Source organism: Lepidothrix coronata, unplaced genomic scaffold (assembly GCF_001604755.1).
Source record: "Lepidothrix coronata isolate B3197 unplaced genomic scaffold, Lepidothrix_coronata-1.0 Scaffold28, whole genome shotgun sequence".
Taxonomy (NCBI): Eukaryota; Metazoa; Chordata; class Aves; order Passeriformes; family Pipridae; genus Lepidothrix; species Lepidothrix coronata.
The window spans coordinates 6,500,711-6,525,064 of NW_016690208.1; the positions used below are offsets into that span (position 1 = coordinate 6,500,711).

The following is a 24,354-nucleotide window of genomic DNA, read 5'->3' on the forward strand; positions in this document are numbered from 1 at the left end:
CACACTCTGCAGGAACCTGAGCCTGCTGTCTTTGTCTCTCCATAGTGTTCTGGTGTCCTTCTGTAGATCTGGAAGCAGTGAGATAAAGACCCATAATATAGGTCTTTAGTTCTGAAGTTGGGTGTATAATTGCTTCTGGGTCATGTATTCCCTGTCTCCATCGGTGAGAGGATCTGTGTTAATCGAGCCAGGCTTTAGGGTTCTTTTGAGGTGTTTCTCCTCTGGTCCTATTAAAAAACCTGCACTATATGTCCTCTTTTGCCTATGCATCTGTTTTCTCACAGCCAAATTTCTTGGTACGTGGGAGCGATGTGTGATGTTGAGCACACAGAGCAGTAAATGGATGGCAGGAAGGGCAGCTCCTGTCTGCGAGAAGCTGTGGTGAAACCACAGTAATGTATTGTCATAAATGAAGTTTTATTACAGCCATGTCAGAATACTATCAAAAGAACAAGTGCTACTGTCTGTTTCCATGGAGATCTTTCCCGTTCCCTGGGGAGCCGAGGAATCCGTGGTATTGTGCAGCTATGCCAGCTGCAATTAGGCGAGCACGCTGCTTGAGGAATATCCGTGTGGACACCCAGCAGCGGCCGTGGACAGCAGTGGCCAAACACATGGACACTGTGCTAACAGAGGCTTCTTAAAATGACACTAATTTTCAGATACTCGGATCTAACACAGCACAGTGAGTTGGACTGGGCTTTACAAGAATGTTTAGGCTAGGAGGAAGGTATGGAATTGGGGTGACAGGTGAGGTATGGAGAGTGTATTAATTATCTGACTGATGAGGGATAGATGCATGAGCATGATCAGAACATAGGTACCTGCTTATTTCTTAATGGCTGCACATACCTACTTCTCAGTGTCTGAGAGAAGGGCATTTTCTTGTTCCCATATGTTAGACCTTTGCTCAAATGTCCTGAGCAACTTGGCCTGGAAAGCTCAATTTACTACTGGTAGAGTTTTTTGAGTCAGCTTCCTAATTCAGTCATTCTATAAGTTAGTGCTGGGGAACTTTGATTTGTATAATTTTTTTTAAATGATCCATTTTAGCGTTGTTCTGTATTTGTATTCACTTTTTATTTTTGCTTTTTAACATTGAATCTTGTGTATGTGCTAATTAAATTAAAGCTACCTCTTGCTATATCAAAGCCTCCAGTGTATCTTGGGCATTTGTTGGACAGTGCCTTAACTTCTTTTGTTTAGCTAAAATGTTTACATCTATTACAACAAGGGAAAGTGGTGCATCATTCCTTGCAGTAAACGCTGTAGATTTGCATGTGTTTGTATCAAGCTGTATCTGGATGATGCTGGTGCCTTGAGCAGCCAATTGCAAGTTTGAGGGGACTTTTTTTTTTTTTTTTTAAATTTGGTAAAATCCTGCACAATTTCCTTGGCATCTTCCTGCATCTTCCAGCACCAAGTCCTGGAATGTTTTTCCAGGCTGGTAACAGATTAATTTTACATGTAGTAGCTACACTAGGTCCCTTCAAGCTGTGTGGGAAGTACAGTTGGCTGAGGAGCAAAGGAATATTAATTTCCTTTCCTACCTTGGGTGCTGTTAAAGCAATTACAATGATCAGAAACATGCCAGAATGCTCTGAAATCGTGTATACTGCTCTGCTTCTCTGACTCCTTCAGAGGACATGGCAAGGTTTCCTAAAGGTGGTGGTTCCCTCAGTCTCCACCCTCCAGGCTTGGAAGTGGAATGTGCTGCTTTTCTGTGCCCGTGTGCTGAAGGTGGTACATTAACCAGCACAGTGATTTGAGAGAGCATTCCCTGGAGAAATCAGTCTTGAATCAAATGAAAGATTATGCTGTCTTGGAAAAGCTATTCCACTTCTACTTGTAGAGTTGTGCACCTTCTTTGAATCAGCTTCAGTGTATATTTGTAGGCAAGATGTGCTCAGTGAGACTGAGGGGTTTGGTGTCCTCTGTTGCACTTGTTCCAAGATTCAAGTCACTCCCAGGTGACAACCCTCTGTGAGGATTGAGAGCACAAACCTTTAGAGCCAAAATCCTTAGGAATACATCATAGTTATGGAGTGGAAACACACCACAGCGTGGAAATCCAGTGGAGATATGAAAGCAGAATTGAACTGGGTTGGCTAATTCACAGCACTGGAGACTGGTATGAAAACACCAGAAAGTCTCATGTTGTGACATGTCACTAACTATGAGTTAGAGGGTGACAAATATTGTGGTGGTGATGTAATGTGACCTGGCGAGTGTTCACTGTGAACATCCATGTGCTGGCCTGACCTGGTGACATTTGGACAGTGGATTTGTTGGTGATGTTATAAGCTCTGTTTCTGAAACACAGCAAACAGCCTCATCCTTTTAAAAAAGATTATTTCCTTAATGAGTTGCAAGAAATATTATGATGATGCACAAGTCTAAATGAACTAATTTCTATTAGATTATTCTGCTTGCTCTTGCATGAGGGTTTTTTTTACTGTGGTATTTTAAGAGTCCAATTTAGCTTTCTGTACACATAACCATAAAATTACTTCTCTTTTAGCAAGACTGTAAGATGTTTTAGATCCCCTGTGGCATGTAGGAACATGGTTGTTTCCTATTTGGAATGATTCTCAGAACAACAGGTTCTGAGAAACTCCAGGAATCATGGTTCTTGTAGTTTTGGGTGCAGGCAGAATTCTAAAGTACTGTAAGTCAATTCTGAACAAAGCTGCTCTGACTTGGACAGAAACAGGCTGCTGTCACATTGGGCTGACTGGAATGTGCTCCCTTACTCTGCCTTTGTCACTGTCTCTTGCAGAGATTTACCTCAGTACGGGCAGAAGCAGTGGCAGTCCTATTTTGGGCGAACGTTTGATGTTTACACCAAACTCTGGAAGTTCCAACAGCAGCATCGGTAAGGGAATGTTGTAGGCAGATGAGTTGTGTGGGTTTCAGCACAGCTTTAATCTCTGGTATGCCCAGGGCCCCAGCTAAGATTGAGATTTCACTGTGCTGTTCAAGCATGGAGGGAACAGCCGCTTCCTGCAGTGCTCACAGTCTAATGAATTAAAATGTTGCAGAGTTTTCAGTGTGGCTTTTTTAACAAACCCTTTTGCTCTACCTGAATGTGTGGTGCTTTAATGTCTTACTGAGGAGATGATGGATTCTGCAGAGCAGAACCCATCTGGAATGGTGTGAAGCCTCTTGCTGCAGCGTGGGCTCTGATCCTTCACACCTTCCTCTGGCTGCGTAGTCTGAGCGTTCTCCCGGGAAGTTGTGACCTTTTGTTGTGTGTATTTTGTGCATCACACTTTTGTCTGGTTCTCGCAAGTTAATGCAAGATAAATGGTCCTTGTTCTGGGGGGTGTGTGCTGTGCTGTTGGCTCTGTAGGGGCTGCTACTGGGAATGCTGCACCAGGAACGAGAGCTGAATTTGGCCCTGCAATGGCTCTTTGTCTTGTCTGGTGGGATGTTCTGGGAAATTTGGGAATGCCTTTTAATCTTTCTTTTCTCTCTTGCAAAATAGACAAGTATTGGACAATCGGTATGGGTTGAAGAGGTGGCAAATTGGGGAAATTGCTTCCAAGATTGGGCAGCTCTATTACCATTATTAGTAAGTAAGCACAGAAGAGGATTCAGTGGGGAATGCAGGGTTAGTGCAGTTCCCTGCCAAATGTCTGGATGCTCAGTCAGGAGGAATCAGTGATTGGGCTGAGTCACGATGCCCGTTTCTGAATGAGGGCCCTGGGGACTGCATGGGGCTGCAGGGAAAGGTACCTGTGAGCCTGGTACCACATTGCTGCTCACACTGATACTGCCTGAGGACTTATCTCCTGCCACCAAAGTGTCTTCCATGCGTGCTGCATTGGACTGTCCTGCAAAAGTGTGATTTACAAGTTTGGGAGCTTAGTGTTCCTTTAAACTTTCCAATGAACCCATCACCTGTCCATATGGGTGCAAGATGGGTAGCTTTGATTGTTATATGAAATGGCATCCAAGCTCTGAAATTTGGCTTCCCAGAATGAGAGTCTGGCTTTCATATGATGTTACTTGAGGAAGGAGTTTTGCTGTGGATGCACAAGCGGGTTGAGGGGGCAGGAAGGGAGGGTTTGGCTTGGATTTCCATCTGAGGCAGTGAGCTAATCTGATTCTTCCTCTGCAGCCTGCGCACCTCAGAAACCAGCTATCTCAATGAGGCTTTCTCCTTCTACTCAGCAATTAGGCAGAGGTCATACTACTCCCAAGTCAACAAAGAGGACAGGTATGTCTGAATGGATGCCCTTGTTTTTTCAAGACTAGAATAGTTCATGGAAGCAGCAAAGAGCTATAAACTGTAAGGTTTGAAGAGCCAACCATGATATCTGACCCCCATGCCTTTCTCACAGAAGGAGACTGTGGAGAAGGGGGAGGCTGTGGCTTTCTTAGATATTTTTTATGTCCCTGTACCCAATTTTAAAGAAACCTCTAAGCAGCCAGGAAGCTATTGATCACGATATGAATTCAGTCAGAACTGTTAATCTGCAAGTGTTCAGCCTTGCTCTGGTCTCAAACTCCTCCTCTCCTTTACCCCAGTACCTACCTCTGTTCTATTTTATTCTCAAATTTGGCTGTCATGTTTTTGTTGTTGTGTTTAGGCCTGAATTGGTGGTTAAGAAGCTGCGTTACTATGCAAGGTTTATAGTGGTTTGTCTCCTGCTCAACAAAATGGATGTTGTAAAGGACCTTGTAAAGGTACGTTAAAATAAGGTTAAAGGTGCTGAGGGGTGGGAGGTTGCTGATCCTCACTTTTCGAGTCTATCTGACATCCTACGTAGCGAACATCTTCTGTGATTCAGACATTTAGTGATGACACTTTAAGCTCAAATGATTTGACAGCGTTGTTTGAACACAAAGTAAAAATATTCCAATAGCTGCAGCCTAGACAGGGAGGTGCCCTGTAGCTGCAGCAAAGGAACACCAAGCTGCTCCCCACAGCATATGCTTCCCAGCCCCTCTGACAACCTCGCTGTAAGCAGCTCCTGGTCTTGACAGTTTTGTGTAGGTTGCATTGCTGTCTCTGTGTCTGAGCTCCCTTGAACTGCTAGCTTAGCTTAGCAGCAGCTGAAACAGCCACACCATTCCCTTTCTCAGTGTATTTAAAGTCACTTGTAAGCTGAAATTTGAGTCCTTGGCATCCATAGCTTATGGTAATAACCAGTGACAGAGCTGCTTGTGAGTGGGATAGTTAACTCCAGATATTCTTTGCATTTGGACCTACTTAAAAGACAATTTGCATTGCCAGAACTGAGTGCAACGTTGGCATTCTGTCTGCTGAAAGAGCGCGTTTTGGCTGGCATGTTAGTCAGAAGTGTGCTGCATATGTTCTCAAGGAATTTATTTGTTATTCTTAAAGGCCAGCACAGCTAACCAAATGTAAAGTTACTGCCTGCCTGTTAGACTGTTGGTTTAAGAAGTGACTGTGTCTGTCTTTCAACTGTCTGCATCAGGAGCTGTCAGATGAAATCGAGGACTACACTCACCGTTTTAATACTGAAGATCAGGTGGAGTGGAACCTGGTTCTTCAGGAAGTGGCAGCATTTATTGAGGTGAGAATACCATTTCCTTATAGTTGTTTATTCAAAAGTAAGATTTTCTGTCTTGTATCACCACCTCTGAGGTAAGCAGGGGCAGGGACAGTGTGCCTGTCCCATTACTCACTGGTGTGTTCAATGCCACAGCCCTTAACATGAGTATTTCAGTATTGCCAGAAGGGGTGGCAGCATTACCATTCACTCACCTCCTTTGCTATTCATTTCTAGGAAGGCAAACTAAAATAGGGCAGAGTTATTCTGAATGAAGGAATATTTAATTTTTCTGTGTGAATCTGTAAGGTTGTTGATGCTATTTGACTCCTCAGGTACAGAGAAGCTGGAGCAGAGTCCATGTCATTGGAGGCAGTATGCTTGTCTATTTGCTGTACTTTCATGTGCTTGTACCACGTATTTTTTGCAGTCCCTAAGAACTTTGCCTTTCCGTGGGGAAAGGCATTACCCTGTAGCCTGCATGCAAATATACAAATATGTGTACAGCAAAGTGATTTAGAAAATCTGCCTCAGTTATGAAATGTTCTGTAAGTGACGAGACCTTCGGACTTTTCTCTGACTGCAGATCTGTATGTTTTCTGAATTCCTGATTTATTCTGGTTGCTTTTTTTAGGCAGACCCTGTCATGGTTTTAAATGATGACAACACCATTGTAATCACCTCTAACAGGCTTTCTGAGACGGGAGCTCCGTTGCTGGAGCAGGGGATGATAGTGGGACAGCTTGCTCTTGCAGATGCGCTCATTATTGGGAACTGCAACAACCAGGTAAAAGAAATTCTGGAGACTTGGGTTTACATCTTTGGAGGTCCCCCTTGGCAACCTTTCTGATCATTCAACAGCAAATGCAATAGAGGAGAACTTTAAAATATTTTTATTGTGATGTTTGCAATGGCATCAAGAAGAAGAGCTTCTCAGAAATAGGAGCTAAAAATGAAATGTGAGATATTAGACCTGTGGTACTGACCTCTTACTGCTTATATTCATCATGTCAATTAAGTTGATACAATTGATTTTCATATATTGGATTGTTCTTAACATTCAAGCATGAGAGACCTCTGAGATATATCTTGAAAAAGCTTGACTTAAGCTTTCACGTGACATACTCCAGTTTGTTGCAACTTCAGTGGCAACAGGAAGAGGTTTTCAGAAGACATTTGAAGTCTTTTTTTTTACATGATGACAGTGAGGTTGTACAAACTTCATGACTTCTCTCTGAGCTTTTTTTTCAGGTAAGCAAGGGAGTTACATCTAAACTGCACTTTGTGTATCTTTATCAGATTTTGTCTGAATTTATACTCCATAGCCATTTCAGCACTTGATTTGTAAGCAGCCTGGAGAAGTCTGTAATTTGGAAGCAGGGGTCTGCACTGCAGTGACCTGTCCGGGTAGACTTTATCCTCAGTGAGCTTTTCCAGAAGTCCTTCACAGCTCTTTGGAGATTCAAAGAGGGCTCTGGCAGATCCCTGAGAAAGAGAGAATGGTCTGTCTGGTATGCAGTGGAGTCTCTTACCTGGATGATTCCAGAGAAATGCTGTTGAATGTGTATCTGTCAGAATAAACTGTTTGACTCTCTTGCAGGTGAAGTTCAGTGAGTTGACAGTGGACATGTTCCGCATGCTGCAGGCACTGGAGAGGGAACCCATGAACTTGGCATCACAAATGAACAAACCTGGAATGCAGGTAAGTTCCACTTCAGTGACAAACCTGGCAACAGATCTTAACTGGGCCTTTCGTTTGTTTTATTTTAAATAGTATACTCCTTCAGTATTGTCACTGTGCAGAGCAGGTTAGTAAAAATGGTGTAACCTACTGGAAGTTAGTGAAGAGCAGCTCAAACCTGGACTCATCAGGTTGCTAAGTCATCTGAAAGTTAATATCCCCTGCTGAGAAAGCATAAAAATATTTTAGCTGGGGCCATAAGGAAATAGGAAGAATTTAATTTATTTATTTGAGATGAAGAGTGATTTTTGTCACTCTTTTCTTGGGCGATGCTTTAGAGAGTAAGAAAGATTTAGGTAACAAGTTTAAATGGGGCATACTACAAAGTTGTGCATCTTGCTTTACTGTGTAACAGGAAATGCACCGTGGGCAGACCATTTGTGTAGGAAATGTGTTGGAAATGAACATTCTAATAAGTAGAAATTTGGAGGGTTTTGAAACTGCTTTGATAATATCTGGTTTTGGGGTTTTTTGAGTAGTGTTTTTGTTTGTTTGTTTTAACAGGAATCGACAGAGAAACCAGCAAGGCGGGAAAACCCCCATAAATATCTCCTTTATAAACCAACTTTTAGCCAGCTATATACATTTTTAGCAGCATCATTTAAGGTTTGTGAAATTGGTGAATTTATTTGTAAGAAAAATATCCAGGATAGTTTGTGACACTGAATAAAATGTGGATCTGCACTGATCTGGAGAACAGAAAAATCTTAAAAGTGTTCTTTTACTTCATGTCATGCCAAACATAATCCAAAGTCAGGGAAGTACCTCAGGAAATGGTTGCTCTTCAGCACTGTATAGCTGCTAAATCTCCAGTCCTGTATCCCATTCAAATTGTATCCTGCGCAAGCTGTAGTTTTATCTGCCTGTCTTATTTTCTTACCCCCTGCTGTCCTCCAAGCCAGTCATCTATACATTTGTAGATTTTTTTAATACAGTTGCTGCACTTATTTTAATTTATCAAAGTTCCTGGGCTCATTATGCTTAATGCTGACTGTACAAGTCCACAACTTAGGATTTAGTAGTAAAACCAAAACATGAATCCTATAAAGAAACAAGTTTCAGTTTGTCTCAAGGAACAGCTGGTGAGGTGCAGGAAGTGCATCCTTACTTCTTAGAATTTTGTGTGCCTGAATGCTCAGCCTTTGGCAGAAATTAAAAGTGTCTGTTTCCTCATGCAAACAGCCCATTAGAAAGGTGGAAAATAGATTTCTTTTAGAGGTCTATACAGAAACCTGGCTGTGTTGTGCTTGTTGGCCAGCTGAGAAGGGCCAAGGGGAAGAGACAGATGTTGCAGACTCTGGGGTATTTGGAAACAAACCCTCCTTTGTGAATTGTTTGGGAGTTAGAGTCTGTATGGATCTTGGCAGCTTTTAATTTCCATATCTTAGAAAGCCTCAGATCTGGCTAGATAGTAAGAGAGTCTATGTGGAAGCAGATGCTTTTTCAGTGCATCTTGGACCTCTGATATCAGCCTAGAGGTCTGTGTGGAGATAAGTTACGGACACATCATTGGGTGACCCTTTGGTCTGTGTACTGCCCTGGTGGGCAGAAGTAGCACAGTGATAATGACAATGTATTTATGAAGGTAATGGTTGAATATTAAAATAAACTTGACCTTTCTTCCCTTGCCACTCTCCTTGTCTGGGTTTCAGGAGCTGCCTGCAAACAGTGTGCTGCTGATTTACCTGTCTGCCACGGGCGTGTTTCCATCAGGTCGTTCGGATAGTGAAGGTACAATAAAGGAATGCTCCCTGTCATGAACAGGGCTTGAATTCTCTTTATGTTCCAGGACAAGTGACCAAGAAAGATGTCACAAAGCTCCTTTCAAAGACAAGTCAATTTGATTCTCCTGTCTGCTTAGTAAGATAGCCTTTTTTTTTCCACAAACAATAATTAATTCTTTGTGTTTTAATTAATGTGCATTAACCTGAGAACTTTTCAAAGGACACATCCAGTTTTTGATGCATCTGAAGTATTAAAAGCTTCCCTAATTTTGAAGACCACATGGCTCAGTTGATGCATCAGTGCAAAGTTCATAAAATGGCTCAGTGGCACTTTGTGATTCTTTCCATCCCCAGCACCAGGAGATGGGGGGTGAAAGGGCTGAAGCGGCTGCAGGGACTGGTCTATTTGCACGCTCGTTAACCTGACAATTCAAGCCCTTCTCATGATTTCGACAATTCCCCTCACCTCATCCTCCTGTTCTTTGCAATCTAGCAGAATATTTGGATGCAGCTGCAATGTAAAAGCTGAAAACTGGTTAGCTAAAGTAAACACAGTCCAAAGATCTGTTTATGTAATTCAAGAAAAAATCCAAATACCTTTTTAACATCCTAAATATTGTACAAACCTCATCTGTTTGAGACTTGCATTCCTTTATAAGATGCATGCCTTGTCCTCCCTGGTGCATGATTTATAGAGCTCTCAAAATGCTAAAAGAAAAAAAATCCCTGTCAGCTTTGGGTTGTGGCAGTGATTTTTTTAAACGCTTTTAACATTTTACTTCTTGCTGCAACTTGGTGGTAGGTTCTAACTGAAGCTTGTTCTCCAAGGCCTGTGGTATGTCCACCTCACTGCATGTGTTGTTTCAGCTTAAGACCTTGTGGTAGAAGCATCCAGGCTCAGTCACCTGAGGAGCTGCACAGTCAGAGTGCAGCTTTCCTTCAGTGCATCCCATCACAACTGCAATCTTTTAATAAGGTGGTGTGGTCTGCCCAGAGTTCTGCCTTATTAAAAGGGAGAGCAGCTGCAAGTTGCACTGTCCATTGCCTGCAAGCAGCTTGTGTTTGGCAGACCACGTGAGATGTTTGTAACTGTGCTAAATTAATGTCTGTTCTGTTCCTGATTTTGTATCCCCAAAGCTTCCCTTAAAATGGAAAGGTGCCTTGTATCCAAACCTGAAAAAATTGCATTTGGTGGCCAAATAGGGGTCAACCAGCTCTGCAAATGTATAACAGAATGAGGAAACCCTAATACTTTATTTTACTAATGTTAGTGACATTTCATATCCATACCAATGGCAGAAATATATCTTGATATCTTGTAGGATGTGATATTTTTTGTAGCCATTGCTTTCATCTTTGCTCTCCATCAGACAGTCAGGGGGTAGCTCAGTTGTGCAAACTTAGCAGAGTACTTCGTTAGCTTACCATGGGAACACATGTTCAGGGTGTGTGCATGTGCAAATTGTGAATTCTGACTTTGAAATCTTAAAATACAAACCTTTGCTGCAGATTTGAAATCTGGTTAAATCTGTTTTGTCCTTTTGTCATTCTCTGAGCTCTCTCTTTTCCCCTTTGCAGTGTTATAACTGCAGATGACAATAATATATCCATTATTTTTTATTAATTTAGCTTTATTTTTTTATCAAATTCTGAATCTGGAATCAGTAATTTTACAGAGGTATTGATTTCCCTGTGTCAAGTGTGTAATGGGTTTTAATCTTTTTGCTCTATAGTTTAACAAAAGCCAATATCTGGATCTTTTGTATTATGTTTGTGGATAAATAATGAATAATTAAATTAGAAGTTATGAAGTTGCATTGCTTGCTTCTAATTTGATAGATGCTGAAATTGCTAAGAGAGTATAAATGGAATATGTAGTTAGTGAAGGCTCCACATTCCCCTCTCCCCTCCTTACAACTGCAGTAGTTCAGATTCATTCAGTTTTCTGAGATTTGTTGTTGCTTTCTCCCTTCCATGTAATTGTTAAATCTCTCAGGGGTGAGTTGCCCCTGCTGATTTGAGCTTCCTTTTTCCCCTGTGTAGGTCCATATGACTTTGGGGGTGTTCTGACAAACAGTAACCGGGACATTATCAATGGGGACGCGATCCACAAGCGAAACCAGTCGTACAAGGAGATGCACTGGTAAGTGCCACAGTGGGACACCTGGGAGTTCAGAAAAATTTGTCTTCAATAGAGAAAAAGGCATCAAAGCCTCTGGAATTCAAACTCCTCAGTGCAGGACATCATAGTGGAGATTGGCTTGAAGTCGAACACTTAGAAATGAATGTTTAAATGATGATTTAAACACTTCAGAAGTATTGCTGTGACTTAATGTAAGTTCTTAATTACTGGCAAACTTCAGATTATTGATGGATGGTTTCTCAAGAAGATAAACATCTCTTGAACTAGTAACAAGTCCCATAGCCCATATTATAGAGTGAGTTGTGCAGTTACTCCCTGAGGATGAATCTGGGGCCTGGGGCACGGGGAATCTGCTTGGTTTTTATCTGGATGTGGGCAGCTGTGTGGCTGAGCAGTTCTAGTGCTCTGTGAGGTGTCCCTTTCTCTTTCCAGCCTCCACCCTGGAGATCTCTACCCTTTCACCAGAAAGCCTCTGTTCATCATCGTGGACTCTTCCAACAGCGTTGCCTATAAGGTAAGACCCTTGGAGGCAGCTCCTCGTGTGGTAGGATACAGTGCCAACCCCTAGTTAGCTTACAGTTTTAACAGGCTATTTTTTTAAACAGTTTGTATTCAGTCTTTCTTTTCTTTTGAGGTTGTGCATGCTAGTCAGGATCTGACCCTATGAATAGGAACAAGAAGGAGAAGCACATGAACAGCCGCTCATTGGAAAGTAATAAATCCTCCTGGAGGGAAAAAAGGTTCAAGATTTCCAAGGTCTCTGGTGGGAGGTTTATTTTTGTTTTATACCAAAGACAAATCTCGGTGTGTGTGCATGGGGGAGGGAGATAACTAATGTGCTTTTCTTTTTTCCAGTCATCCAACACTCAGTTGCTTTTAAGCAACAGAAAGGAGTCAAAGCATTGAGCCTGATCTTATAAAACACAGGGTGTCTGTGTCTGAACCAAGGAAGTAACAAGACTCAAATTAGCATCCAGTGTTACTGTAGAGTGGTATTTGCTTGGACGCTGAGCCTCCTTCCTAGGGTGCTCTGGACTTACAGTAGAATTGCTCCATGCTAAATCACCTCTGGGAATCTGCAATTCGGGTAATACAGAAGCAGGCATTGCACTCGTAGTGGCCAGTTGAATCTGCAGAGCATTACACATTTATTTCATTCATGAATGGGGTAATAAGAATGTGCTATATCTGGGGAAAGTGCCACTTCTTCTGTCTTCCTTTTTATAGCTCCATTATGTGCAGTGAGGAAAGGGAACACCCACAGCTGTGTTTCGGAGGAGGAACAGGGACGTCTAGTGGCCAGAGGAACTTGTGCCCTGTTCGGTGTCCACAGTCTGTGCTGTTTGTTTGAAAGGCATTTGTTGGCCAAGGAGAGGTACTTAATAAGTGGTCAGTGTGATTTGGGATAGTTCTGTACTGAGCCAGGGAGCTCCTGCCTGACAGTCAGATCTGGCCTCTCCGTTGGGTCTTTGCTTTGTTGGACTATAATGTATCTCAGAGGGCTTTTTAAACATCACTGCATTTAAGTTCACCACACTAGGTTTCAAAGCAAATCTGCTTTTTTTTAAATTCCCTTCTCCATTTAAAGGGAGGGAAACACAATTGGAATGATTTACTTGTCTTTCTGAGAAAATGAGCGTTTGGTAGGGATTTATTTTCCTTTGCTCTTTCCTGACATTCATTCCAGTATAACATCAGGAGGGTTGGTTTTGTTTCAGGGGAAGAAGTGTGGCTCAGGTTTGGTTTTTTGGTTTGGTTTTTTTACCCCCTTCCTCTTTAACAGAATTGCTGAAAGATGTCAAGTGGATCAACTCTGTAAGAGAGTAAGGGATTCCTGTTCATCCTTAATTCAGATACAGACTGGGGTTCTGTGGACATCTTCAAGCTGTTTGGGGTGATGGATTCCCACACGTAGATTTGCAGCTCTTGTGAGAATAACTGTCAAGTGTTTACAGTAGAATTTTCTCTTTGTATTACATTTAAATTTGAGAATTAATTTTTCTTTTGATTTTGTGGGCACACAGTAAGCAAAACTGTAACCTCCACTGAGGTTCTTTTCCTTGTCCTGCAGTAGTGCGAAACCCACCAGTGCTCAGTCTGCTCAGCACACAGAGCAGCTGGGGGAGAGCAGTCCAGCTCTGCCTGTGTGGAAGGAGCAGAGAAATGGGAGTTTTGGAAGTACTTCAGGACAGGATTACAGAAGTGGCTGCTTGGAGCTCTGACCCAGATCAGAACCGTGTGGGCACAACTGTGAGGAATCTAAGAAGAAATATGTTCAGCATTTCAGAAATGACATTCCACTTCCTCATCTCTTGCCCCTGAATGTAGGCAGGCAGGTGTGTGGGGACAGGTTTAGGTGTCTTGTTCTGTTTTCCACTGAAGGGACATGGCAGAGCTCTCAGTGTCAGTGTTTCCTAGCCCTGGCACACTCCTGTCACTGTGCTGTGCCTGCTGGGGTCCTTGTCCCCACAGTGCCCTGACAGGGCTGGCGTGTGACTGTCCCTGGGTGGGCTGGGAGGGGCTTTGTAGGCTCGAGTGCTGGCACCAACAAAGAGGGTCTGTGCAACTGTGTGAGAAGCTGAAATCAGTACTGCCTTTTTTCCACATGGCTGCCCTGATCTTTCCTGATAGGACAGGAGCTATCCTGACATTTAAATGTCACTGCTGGCAGTACCGGCAGGAACAGCAACTGCTCACACATCTTCTTCTGCAGCCCATTCCTGCTCTCCTGCACGCATCCCTGTCCTCTCCCCCTCTCTGCAGGGCTGAAATGGTGATGACTGAAAGTCAGTCCTGCCAGGAAGTGACTTGCCAGTTTGTCAAATCAGCGGCACTTGAACAGCTTCCTCCCTGTATATTTAGCTGAAAGTGGAAGATAACTGCAAATCGAGCATGTCTACTGAAAGCCGTGAATTTTTTTTAACACTTCCATTTAAATATAGATGGTTGTGTGTTCTTGAAGGTTACCACTGCATATGTGGATGAAATAATATTTTTAGATCAATATCATCCTGTAGCTGTGGTTTTCTAGGATCACGGATCATGGTCAGACGCAAAGTTCTAAAATCAAACCAAACCAAACCCAAACCTACAGCCAGTGAGAATGCAAGGCCTTTGTCAGTGATGTGGTACAAATACTCAGCAAAGCCTACATGTGAAGTGAGTTCTGGGGAGTTCTTTTTTCAAAAGAGATGTACATGCATTGTAAAAAGCAGCAGTGCTCCTGTGGGAAACTTGAGTGCTGAAGTAAAAAAACAGAGTCAGTTTTGAAACAAAGTATGGATTATCCTTATTGGAGTCATCCATGCACTGAAAGGTAGGGCATTCCTTATCCAGAGCTGCTGTCAACACCTGGACTGCAGGGCAGGTTTTCCTGGTGCACCTTTGGCCCTCTGCTCCCAGCCATGGCTGTAAATGCTCCGGTTCCTTTGTTCCATGTATCCCACAGCTCTTTCCTGGGGAAATCAGGAGCGGGGTGGTGGTGAGTGAATCCTGGTGTTCCCCTGGGCTCTGGTAGGCAGTAGTGTCTGGGCAGGAGCTGTGGCCTGGCAGGCAGTGTCTCCTGGCTCCGTGGTGTGGGTGTAGGGTGGCAGGAGCTCCTGCCTTCCACAGGGCACGTCTGGATCAGGCCGTGGAGTTTCCCCCCTGTGCAGGACTCACTGGCTGTGTTGGCTTCACCTGCTGGGACAGAGTCCAGAGTGCTTCCAGATACTGCAGGGAGTGATACCTTGCCTGAGATACCCAAGTGACCTGGGTTTGCTGTTGGCACTGTTCAACTGCAGTGTTGCTGCTCCTGGTGGCAGCTCTGCTTTGGTCTGTAACTGAGTGATACAAGATGGAATTAAATGTCAATCTGCTCGTGAAAACTGAGCATACACGTTACTGGAGAAGGTGAAACCTGCCAGTGTGTGTCCAGTAGAAACCAGCAGGTCTGGGGTGACTCTTGGAGTTGGAAATGTTTCTTTGTAGTTCAGTTTAACCAATTCCTGAGCTGGCCTGGAGTTACTATCTACAAGAGAACAGTCTTTGTTTCTTCCTTAGAGACCAAACCTTGGTATCCAGCATTATCAATCTTCTTTGGGCTCCTAATGAACTCAGAAGGATTTTAGGACTAGTCAGCACTCTGCCAAAGATGGGACATGTTTTATTTTGATTAGACTAGATTACTGTCTTTAGTATTTAGCAGATTAGATTAAATTAATTCTGTAAAACTAATTTAACTGAAATATACCGCCCGGAAGGGAAAGTTCCATTTGAATTACACAGAGACCAGAAGGAATTAAAAAATTAGCTTTTTGAGGATTCTACACAAGCAAATACTTCTGGTGTTGTATGTCTTACAGTCATAACCTGACAGTTTTAAGACTGTACTCTGCAGACATATGTGTGGCACTCGTGTGCTCTGGATGCAATGGTTTGAGTCTGTGCTCTGAGACGGTGCAGACACAATCACATCTTTTATGGCTTTGCAAGCCTGCATGGTTAAGAGAGCTGTTCTGGTGACAGCTAATGAGGTTATGTAAAAGATTTTTGGCATTTTTTCCCTTTGTGATAATGATTTACCACCAGACAGATATGCAGTAGGACTGTTATCAGGTAAATGTTGCTGAAACTGGACAATGGTGGTGCTTGAGGTTCTGGAGAAATCCTTGTGCAATGGGACTTAGGCAATATTTCAGGTGCTGGTGCAGGGGGCATGAAATGAGTATTGTAAAATGAGGTTCAGTACAGCGGATATCAAGGTTATGACATACTTGTTTTAAAGGAAGCTTCTTTTAAAACTCTTCTCCTCTGGGCTTTCCTGTTTCATTAGATTTAGAAAGAAAAGGGGAAAGAAATGACTTTGACTGGACAGTTCAGTTGGTATTGAGGGAAGATGCAAGAGCTGTTTTGACCTGAATGTCAATGGCTTTCACTGCAGAACATGATTTTTTTTCAAGTAACGTATTAGTACTGAATATTTCCATGAAATGAGTACCTGCCATCAGTACCAGTGAAATGAGATAATTGTAATTCCTTTAAAATGTAGTGGGTTATATTCCTTCTGTGTGTGATCTAAGTGACCTTGTCAGGCTCACTGCCAATGCTGAGCTGTGCAAGGGGCATTAGTGTCTCTGTCATTAATAGGATTTGTACCCTGCTGAATATTCAAGGCAAGCAAAGTGACCATCCATACTTCAAAACTCTTATCTGTTACAGAATTTCACAAACTTATTTGGACAGCCATTGGTGTGCTTGCTTTCTCCAACAGCATATCCAAAAGCATTACAAGGTATGTGCAGTATTGCATTTCCCAAGAAATTGCAGTTGCATCATGTGTCTATCCCAAACAAATAGAACTTGGATTCCTCAGGAAAAGACATCTTTTCACTGCTATGTAACCCCTAAATCAGGTTGACAGTCACTGCAGTAATATGATAAAGTTTATTTACTGTTTATGGTAAATAATTTATTCTAACACTGATGGTATTTCTACAATAAGCTCCAACAAGTGGTAGGAGCAAAGCCTCTCCTACACAGAGACTGAGTAAATTGCCATCCCAGTGCAGGATGATGGTTTTAGCACTTTGGGCAGCTTTGTTAGTCCCAGAAAGAGAGCAGAGACAGTTAAGGTGTCTTAGTGTTAATGCACGTCCCCAGCAAGGCTTTATTGCCAGTCCCTGATCAGATCTGCACGAGAGAAGGTGTAACTAACCCAGAGGAGTAGCTCCTCTGTTACGGAATTTAGCGGGTGAGTGACTTCATTCTGTGGCAGGGACAGCGTTTCTGTTTCATGTGCCAAATGTATCTCTTTGTCTATTGATTTATTTTTCCTTTTAGATCAGTCTCAGCGGGGTAGCCTCTTCACACTCTTTCTGAACAATCCTTTAATGGCATTCCTGTTTGTCTCTGGATTATCAAGCATGCGCAGAGGATTGTGGGAGAAGTGTCAGGATTACCTTAGGAAAATCAACCGGGATATTGCCCAGCTGCTGACCCACTCCCGCTCCATAGGTATGGCCTCAGCATGCACAGCTGAACCTCTTGTAAGGGTTTGGTTTTTAAGCCTTTCTAAACTGAGCTTTCCTTGCCTTCTCTACAGACCAGTCCTTTCTTCAGTTTTTTGGGGATGAATTTCTTCGCCTGCTTCTCACAAGATTTATCTTCTGTTCAGCTACAATGAGGATGCACAAAATCTTCCGGGTATGGAGGGATGTCTGTGCCTTTGTGGGAAGGACAGTCCAGTGCATGTAAAACTGCACTGGCTCGGGGTGGAGGGGGCTGAGGGCTGAGCACATCCCTGTGGCTTCAGAAAGGTGACTGATGCTCACATGCTAATTCCTACAGCTTGCACGGAGGCTGTGCCTTTGTGTCTCTCCAAAGGCACAAAGCCTTTGACTTGCTGGAGCCTTAGTCCTGCACAGAAGTTGCAGCAGGCACACTCCAGTTCATTTATGTCACTCTGAACAGCTGTGTCTGTTAGAAAAATACATCTTAATAGGTCGAGATTATTATTTCTACACAACTAAAAAGGTGTAGAACAAGAATATAAGACGAAGTGGGGAGGAGTGGGATGTTACTGCTGAATGTGTTCTAATGTGAATGGGTTTTGAAAGGTGTTTGAAGTGTAAATGAATAAGCTCAACAGGAAGATGCATTTTTCCTCCCCGTTGGTTAAAGCTGTGCCAACAGTGAAGTCTGCTTCTGGATCTGCACCATTTTATGTATGTGAGTGTTGGCATATAAACTGCCTGCTCCATTTTAAACACTGCAGGAAGAAATGAGAGTTGAGCACAGAAAGGGGCAATATTTACTTGTGGAACTGCAGACATCCAGCAGCTCTCTCAGCCTAAGTCAGCTACCTGGGCCACTCTGATATCGGGGAAAAGAAACGTGTCTGTGTTAGTGTAGAGAGATTTGCCCCCAGTGTCTTAGATACTTGTTTTAGGATGAGATAAATCTCCCACTGGAGATGCTTACATGTGTGTAATTTCAAGAAATGAACTCCAGCCTGATAGGTAAGCACATATGAAGTCTCTTTGTCTTTTTTTAGTCTTTTTTTTCTCTCTTTTTTTTTTTTGCAAAGCTTTTGTGAACATACCAATAACCATCTCAGGTTGTTGTGGGTATTTGTATTGCCACTATAATGGAAACAGAAAAATGAAAATTCTAGAACATTTTCTCTCTCTACCATACTGAACAGATAGTGTGAAATTGGCCTTTTGCAATCTTCTTTGTAAAGGCTGTGAAAGAAACAAGTGTCTGATTCTCTCTGTTTTCACTGTTATCTAGCAGGAGACTCGAAATTATCCCGAATCTTACCCTCAGCTGCCAAGAGATGAAACGGTGGAGAACCCTCACCTCCAAAAGCACATTTTGGAGCTGGCTTCCATACTGGATGTTAGGAATGTTTTCCTGGAAAACACCCTCGATGACTATTAAAAGAAACTGTCTTATTGCAAAGGGGTTTCCCTGGCCACAGATTTTGAATGGTGCAGTTTTATAATGTGAAAATCATAAAAGGAAGTACTTGATTTTATTTTTAAATTTAGGACCATTATTTTAAAAAGTAATAATAAACAGCTGTTAGTTGAGCTGTTCCATTCTGTATGGGGTCAATTTTATAAGCAGAAGTTTTCATGTCTTTTAAATGTTAAACTAAAGAATCACTAGAGGTTTATTTCTGGTCTTGTGGCTGTCAACCACATTTCCAACAGCTGATCCTAAGCATAGAAGTATTATTGGTTACCTTTAGCCCACATTTGTGGAAATCCTTTATTTTTATACAATTTTAAGAAATTGGAAAGAAAAAAATCAACAGAAAAAACAATATTTTATCCCCAAAGAGTTTGGATTTGAAATGGTAAAGATGGAACCACACAGTGCAAACCAACAATAGCAATAACAGAGTCCTTCATAACAAATATATTTTTTCAGTCTTAGGCAAGTGAGGAGACAAAACTGTGGACAATTAAGTTGCATTTGGAGCAGTGGCTTTCAAGTGAAGTTGTAAAGATACTTAATGCTCCCTGTAAATTGGACACAGCAGTTTTCCATATGAACTGTGTCCTGCTGGCCAAGGACCTGGTTGGGCAGGTGGTCAAGTTACAGATGCCCAAGGCTGGCCCCCACCTCTTACTGTCCTGTGGGTCATCTTGCCATTTGTGTTGCTGCCACAGGAGGACAGGGAATTCTTCATTTTGAGATACTATGTAGAAATTCTGACATTTCCAGGAGGTGTTACCCCTCCTTTCCCTGTGTGGGTGGAATGTGTGGCTCCCACAGTGTGAGCACTCCCTGAAAGGAGCTGAAAGGACGTCCTGTACAGTGCTGAGTACAAGCCCTTCCCATCACTTGCGTATCCAACCCTGCTGTGCTGGATCCCCGTGCCCCAGGAGAGGTGCTGATGTTCCCCTTGCAGGTTAAACCAAGTGGGAGCTGCCATAACCCCGTGGATGTTTTGCATGTTCCCCCACTGCAGCTCAGTCCTGCCCTGGAACCAGGAGAACCGAGGGGCTGTAACTCTGTGGCAGCACCGTGGGCTCCCCAGCCCGTACCCTCGGTGTGGGGGTGTGGAGGAGGACAGTGGCCCTTGGAGAGGTGCTGGCTGGGGAAAGCTGTTCTGGCTGCTGGGAAAAGTGCTGGCTGGCTCATTTGGGACTGTACTGCTGCCCTGCAGGTAGAGGAGCTCTGGCAGCTCCTGGCAGGGCAGGTGTGAGCAAGAAGGAAATGGAGATACTTTAAGCTATTAAATAAAAAAGTTTATTGTCACTGTTGCATGGTCTGCTAGAAAAGAAGTGGAAGGACAAGTCTGATCAGTGCTTTTTGTTGAAGCCCAGCCATGCCTCTGTGTTTAGGTAAAAACAAAGCAGAACTTGCTGACTGCCATGGTATCCTGGCAGGCCTGTGTGCAGTGCCATCACCCAAGGTGTGGTCTAGTCAGCCACAACAGCACTGGTGGATCCATTCAGCTGAGGGCACAGGATGGAACAGCAGGAATGGCTGGAGTGTAGCTGGGGAGTTTGCATGAAGGTTCTCTGTAGCTGGGCTGAAGCTTGCACCATCTATTCTTTATTTCCCAAGTGTACAAAATCCTGTGAATGCTTGTGTTTGTCCTAAGCAGTCTTGAAGCTGGTACCTTGAGCCCCCCCAACTTGGTGCTGCCCTTTGGACTCTGGCAGGACTTCATTTCCTGGGCTGTGGAGTTTGTTTTAACGAGTGTGTGTTTGTGTGTGTGCATGTGTGTTCTCGGCGTTTGTGTGTGTATGTACAGTACACATACATCTACTGGCTGGTGTAAATTGTAAATATGTATATATGTATAGGTACTTGTATATGTATTAAAAAGAATGAACCACTACAATGTCTATATACAAAATTTATATATACACACATACGCCATTTTGGGTGGATTCCACAAGGTGCTGCAGATCATTTTTGGTTGTAGTAAAGGTTATGGCTCTTTGCCATTGTAATTTGCTGTTTCCAGGGACTTACCCTTGGACCTTGAGGTAATTCATGACTGATTTGAGGTACAAGAGCCCTTAGTTAGCCAGGGGAATGGGTACTCCTGTATGTATTAGTGGTAAGATTCATGTATTAACTGTGAAGCTGATCTCTGCCTTCCTGCCTGGTAGGAGGTCCCCAGTTACTAAAACATAGGATTGTATGTGGAAGCTGAAGGTACAGGAAGCCTTTAATGCAGCGGGGAGTGAGAGGTGGGTTATCTGTTGCCCTGCCTGCTGTTCCTCCCCCAGCAGTGTTCAGCTTGCATGGAAAAAGGGAACTGAGTTTTCCCCAGCTCACTGCCTTCCAACCAAATGCTTTTGCTTTGCTTTAGCTTTTGCTTTTATGAAGCTGTTCTCATTTTGGTTCCATCTATGTGGAAAACAGTATGCTGTTTCCAAGCATAGGAATGATGATGATGATTCCAGTCGTGCGGGCTGGTGAACCTCTGGGACGTTGCTTGTGAACTGACTGGGAAAGCCCTGGGATCCCACCTTCATTTTAGCCAGGCTGAAGTGGGGAGTCCTTGCTTGTGACCTGAGAGGCTTCTACTCCAGTTTGCAGCTCTTCAAGGAGGTTCTGTTTGCTTGTTGCCAAGGTAGATCTCATCAGAGGAAAATGCACTTTTTAAAAAAACTGAACAAAAAGCCCTGAAGAAGGTGGAATGTAGGAGGAGAAAGTAGTCCTTGAAAATTAGTTCAGAAGTTGTACTTATCAGCAAAGACTTTCCAAGTCAGAAATTCATTCTTGAGGTTCCTCATTCTCCTCTTACCTGCTGATCTTTGTTAGAAGGTCCAGTGCTGGCAGGGACATTCAAAGATAGAGGTTTCACTCCTGTTGTATTGGGAGGAGTACGGAATTGTACTGTGTAACCAAAGGGCTCTTACCCTCTGTCTGCTCTAGCTGTAGCTAAGATGAGTGTCTGGTCTTGGATTTTGAGCCAGCCCCCTCCCTTCCCACCCAAAGCAACTGCATCCAAGATGAAAATGTTGATATTTTCCCCTCCAAGTAAAAGCTTGTCTTGTTTGAACTAAGTCATTCTAAACTCGTGCTACTGTGTGCTCTGTGCTATGGTCGTAGGTACCTCGGTGTATGCTTGTGTGTACTGAAGAAAATCTGGTTTCTGTATCTCGCAGTCCTCAGTGTGGAAGCGAAGCAAAGACTGAACCATTTTTAAGTGAGAAGAGAACAAATCCTTTTCTTCTCAGGCCTGCTGCCTTCCCTCTTGTCTCGCTCTCCCTTTCTCCATGTATCTTTATTGCTCATATTAACGGAGAAGACTTGCCAGCACCAGGCAATGCCAAATTAAAGGGGTAAATTCTGCATGTAATACATTGAGAGGAGAAGGTGAACTGGACCAACTGTGTCCTTATGGGACTGCTCCTGCCTGGCTCCCTACTCCCTGCATGTGGTGTGCTCAGATGAATCCTGCTCCCACAGTAGGCACCTGCTCAAATTGTTTGTGCTCCTGCTCAAATTGGCTTTGGAACATCCTGCAAAGTTACTGCTGTTGCCTTTTTTCGCCCTTTGACTTCTCAAAATAACAGTGACAGGGGAATGCAGGGTTATGAGTCTTTAATGCTCTGGTTTTTATTTGCTGTTGGGATGTGATGTGTCATTTTGCTTCGTGCACAAGCTAAATGGAGCACTAACTTCCATGAGCTGTGCAAACGGGACTTGCTCCCTGGAGTGCTTTCTTGAGAAGTTCCAGGACATTTCTTTGAGTAGTTTGTCAAAATAATGTCTGTCAAGTCACAACTGACTAAACCTCTCAAGACTGTTCCCCAGGGAGATGTGCATAGATGTCTTTTAAGGATCACAGGAAATAGATGGGGGCAACAGGAAATTAGGTTCCAAATAATCATCTTCAAAGGCTACAACTTGAGTAGCTCTGGTCAGGCTTCTCCCCTAAGGATGGGGTGGAAGTGCTGCTCCAAGATCCATCCCTAGCATGAGTTGGGAAGCACCTCCCCTGCCCCGCCACCTCCTGTGTACTGTAACCGTGCTGTGCTGCAAGTCTGCTCCTTCCAGGAAGCTAAAAATCTTGGCATCTGTCTGAACAACTGTTTTGTCTTGAGGCTTCTTTTGTAAAAGCTTTCTCTGTGTTCAGTTCCTCAGTCAGTGTCCGAGTGCAGCTCAGTGGGGCAGCAGCAGCTGAGCCTCGCTCACCCGGTGGTGCCGGGGCTGCTCCTGGGGCTGAGGGAGCTCTGTAGACAGGAACAGTTGTGTGAACAAGGGAAAAATCTAGTCTAGAGAGCTGAAAGCTGCTCTGTACACCTCGGTAAGGTCAGGCTCTCCAGAGCAGATTATATACTCCCGAGGGGGCTCTCTTACATTGGTAATATCTGACTTTTAAAGCAATACTGTTCTGTGACCAGATGTATTGCAAGTGCTGTGAGGATCTGGGTGTCCACTAGTGAAGCAGGGGAGGAACATATCAGACATGTAACTGCTTTAGATTTAGGAGTGCCAGTCAGCCACGTTTTGTTTTCCCCTCTAAACCATTACTTTGCCAAGACAGAGGAGATCTAGTTCAAGGCCTGTGAATCTGACTGACCTTTTGGGGGATTAAGGACTGTCTCTGAATTCTGCCCAGATGCACCCATAGATGTTTTATTCCCATTGGGAGCAGACCCCAGCACAGCTCCCTGGCCTGCAGGAGCCCCAGAGCAGAGCAGACCTCACCAGCCCTGTACCAGCAGCTGCTCCTTCCAGAATAAACCCTGCTGGGAGGATCTGCCCCATTGACTTTGCAGGTCACTTTTGGCACGTGTTTATCATCGTTTCTCCGTTGAAGTGGTTTGTGGGGAGCAGGATTCTGCCTCATGCAGGCTGAAAAGCACAAGTTGCTTCTGCCCTGGGCAAGACCTGGTGAGAAGGACGAGGGGAGCACAGGTGGGAGCGTCTGGGAGCGTTCTGGGAATGCAGAGGGACCGTGCCTCGGGCAGCATAGCTGCAGAGGTACAGTGTTTTGCCTCTCTGAGAATCAGATTATTTATTACCAAAAGTAATTTTATAGTGAATTGGTTTAAAGTTATTTTACAGCTGTGTGCCTGTATATCGTATTTTGGTAAAAACAGATATTTTCCTTGAAATATATAGAGATATATAAATAAACTTTTTTTGGAGCAAATGGACTTTTTTGCAAGGGATGTGTAATCGCCAAAGCAGCGTGATGCCAGAAGCGACTCTGCCGTTGTTCTGGGTGTCTGTGGAGGGAAGCAGCGTGTTTGTGTTACCGCCGGACCTGCGGGACGAGGAAGAGCCGCACCTGGGACCTGCCGTTTCTCGCTGTCCGAGCCGCCGGCCCCGGTCCGGGCGGGTCACAGACCGAGCGCCGCCCCGCGTCCTCGCCGCCGCCTCTCCGCCTTTCCAGAGACTTTGGAGCAGATTCCCGTTCGCTTTTGTCCCCGCCGCGCCGGGGCCGCTCCCGCCCGGCGCTCGCGGTTGTGCCGTGTCCGAGCCGTTCGCTGTCCCTGTGCCGGGGCTCGGCGGCCCCTCCCCGCCCCTGTCCCGGCCCCGCCGAAGGACTGTGCTGTCAATAAACTGTGGAAAACGCTCGTACCGAGCCGCCTCGTCCGCTCCGCCGCGGGACTGCGGGAGGGCGGGAAGAAGGAGGGAGGAGAGGGGCTGAGGGAGGAGCCGGGCCGAGGCTGAGGGAGGAGCGGAGCCGAGGGAGGAGCGGGGCCGAGGGAGGAGCGGGGCCGGGACTGAGGGAGGAGCGGGGCTGAGGGAGGA

General features: G+C 44.2%; 1 protein-coding gene across 6 annotated transcripts in view; it reads left to right on the top strand.

Annotated features, from left to right (window-relative positions):
- SCAI (suppressor of cancer cell invasion) overlaps nt 1-24,178 on the top strand; it is a 38,625-nt gene extending 14,447 nt beyond the window's left edge. For 4 of the 6 annotated variants that reach the window (XM_017810115.1, XM_017810113.1, XM_017810111.1 and 1 more), the window contains exons 3-17: nt 2,780-2,875; nt 3,488-3,574; nt 4,124-4,222; nt 4,596-4,692; nt 5,448-5,546; nt 6,157-6,309; nt 7,123-7,224; nt 7,768-7,869; nt 8,916-8,994; nt 11,031-11,130; nt 11,563-11,644; nt 16,330-16,402; nt 16,951-17,124; nt 17,213-17,313; nt 18,403-19,073. In XM_017810115.1, coding sequence (XP_017665604.1) covers nt 2,780-2,875; nt 3,488-3,574; nt 4,124-4,222; nt 4,596-4,692; nt 5,448-5,546; nt 6,157-6,309; nt 7,123-7,224; nt 7,768-7,869; nt 8,916-8,994; nt 11,031-11,130; nt 11,563-11,644; nt 16,330-16,402; nt 16,951-17,124; nt 17,213-17,313; nt 18,403-18,552 — 1,594 coding nt within the window. In that variant the 3' untranslated portion in view covers nt 18,553-19,073. Of the gene's footprint in view, nt 1-2,779; nt 2,876-3,487; nt 3,575-4,123; nt 4,223-4,595; nt 4,693-5,447; nt 5,547-6,156; nt 6,310-7,122; nt 7,225-7,767; nt 7,870-8,915; nt 8,995-11,030; nt 11,131-11,562; nt 11,645-16,329; nt 16,403-16,950; nt 17,125-17,212; nt 17,314-18,402 lie in introns of all 6 variants that reach the window. The other 2 variants (XM_017810110.1, XM_017810116.1) reach the window with 2 other exon arrangements.
- Nucleotides 24,179-24,354: the final 176 nt, after the last annotated feature.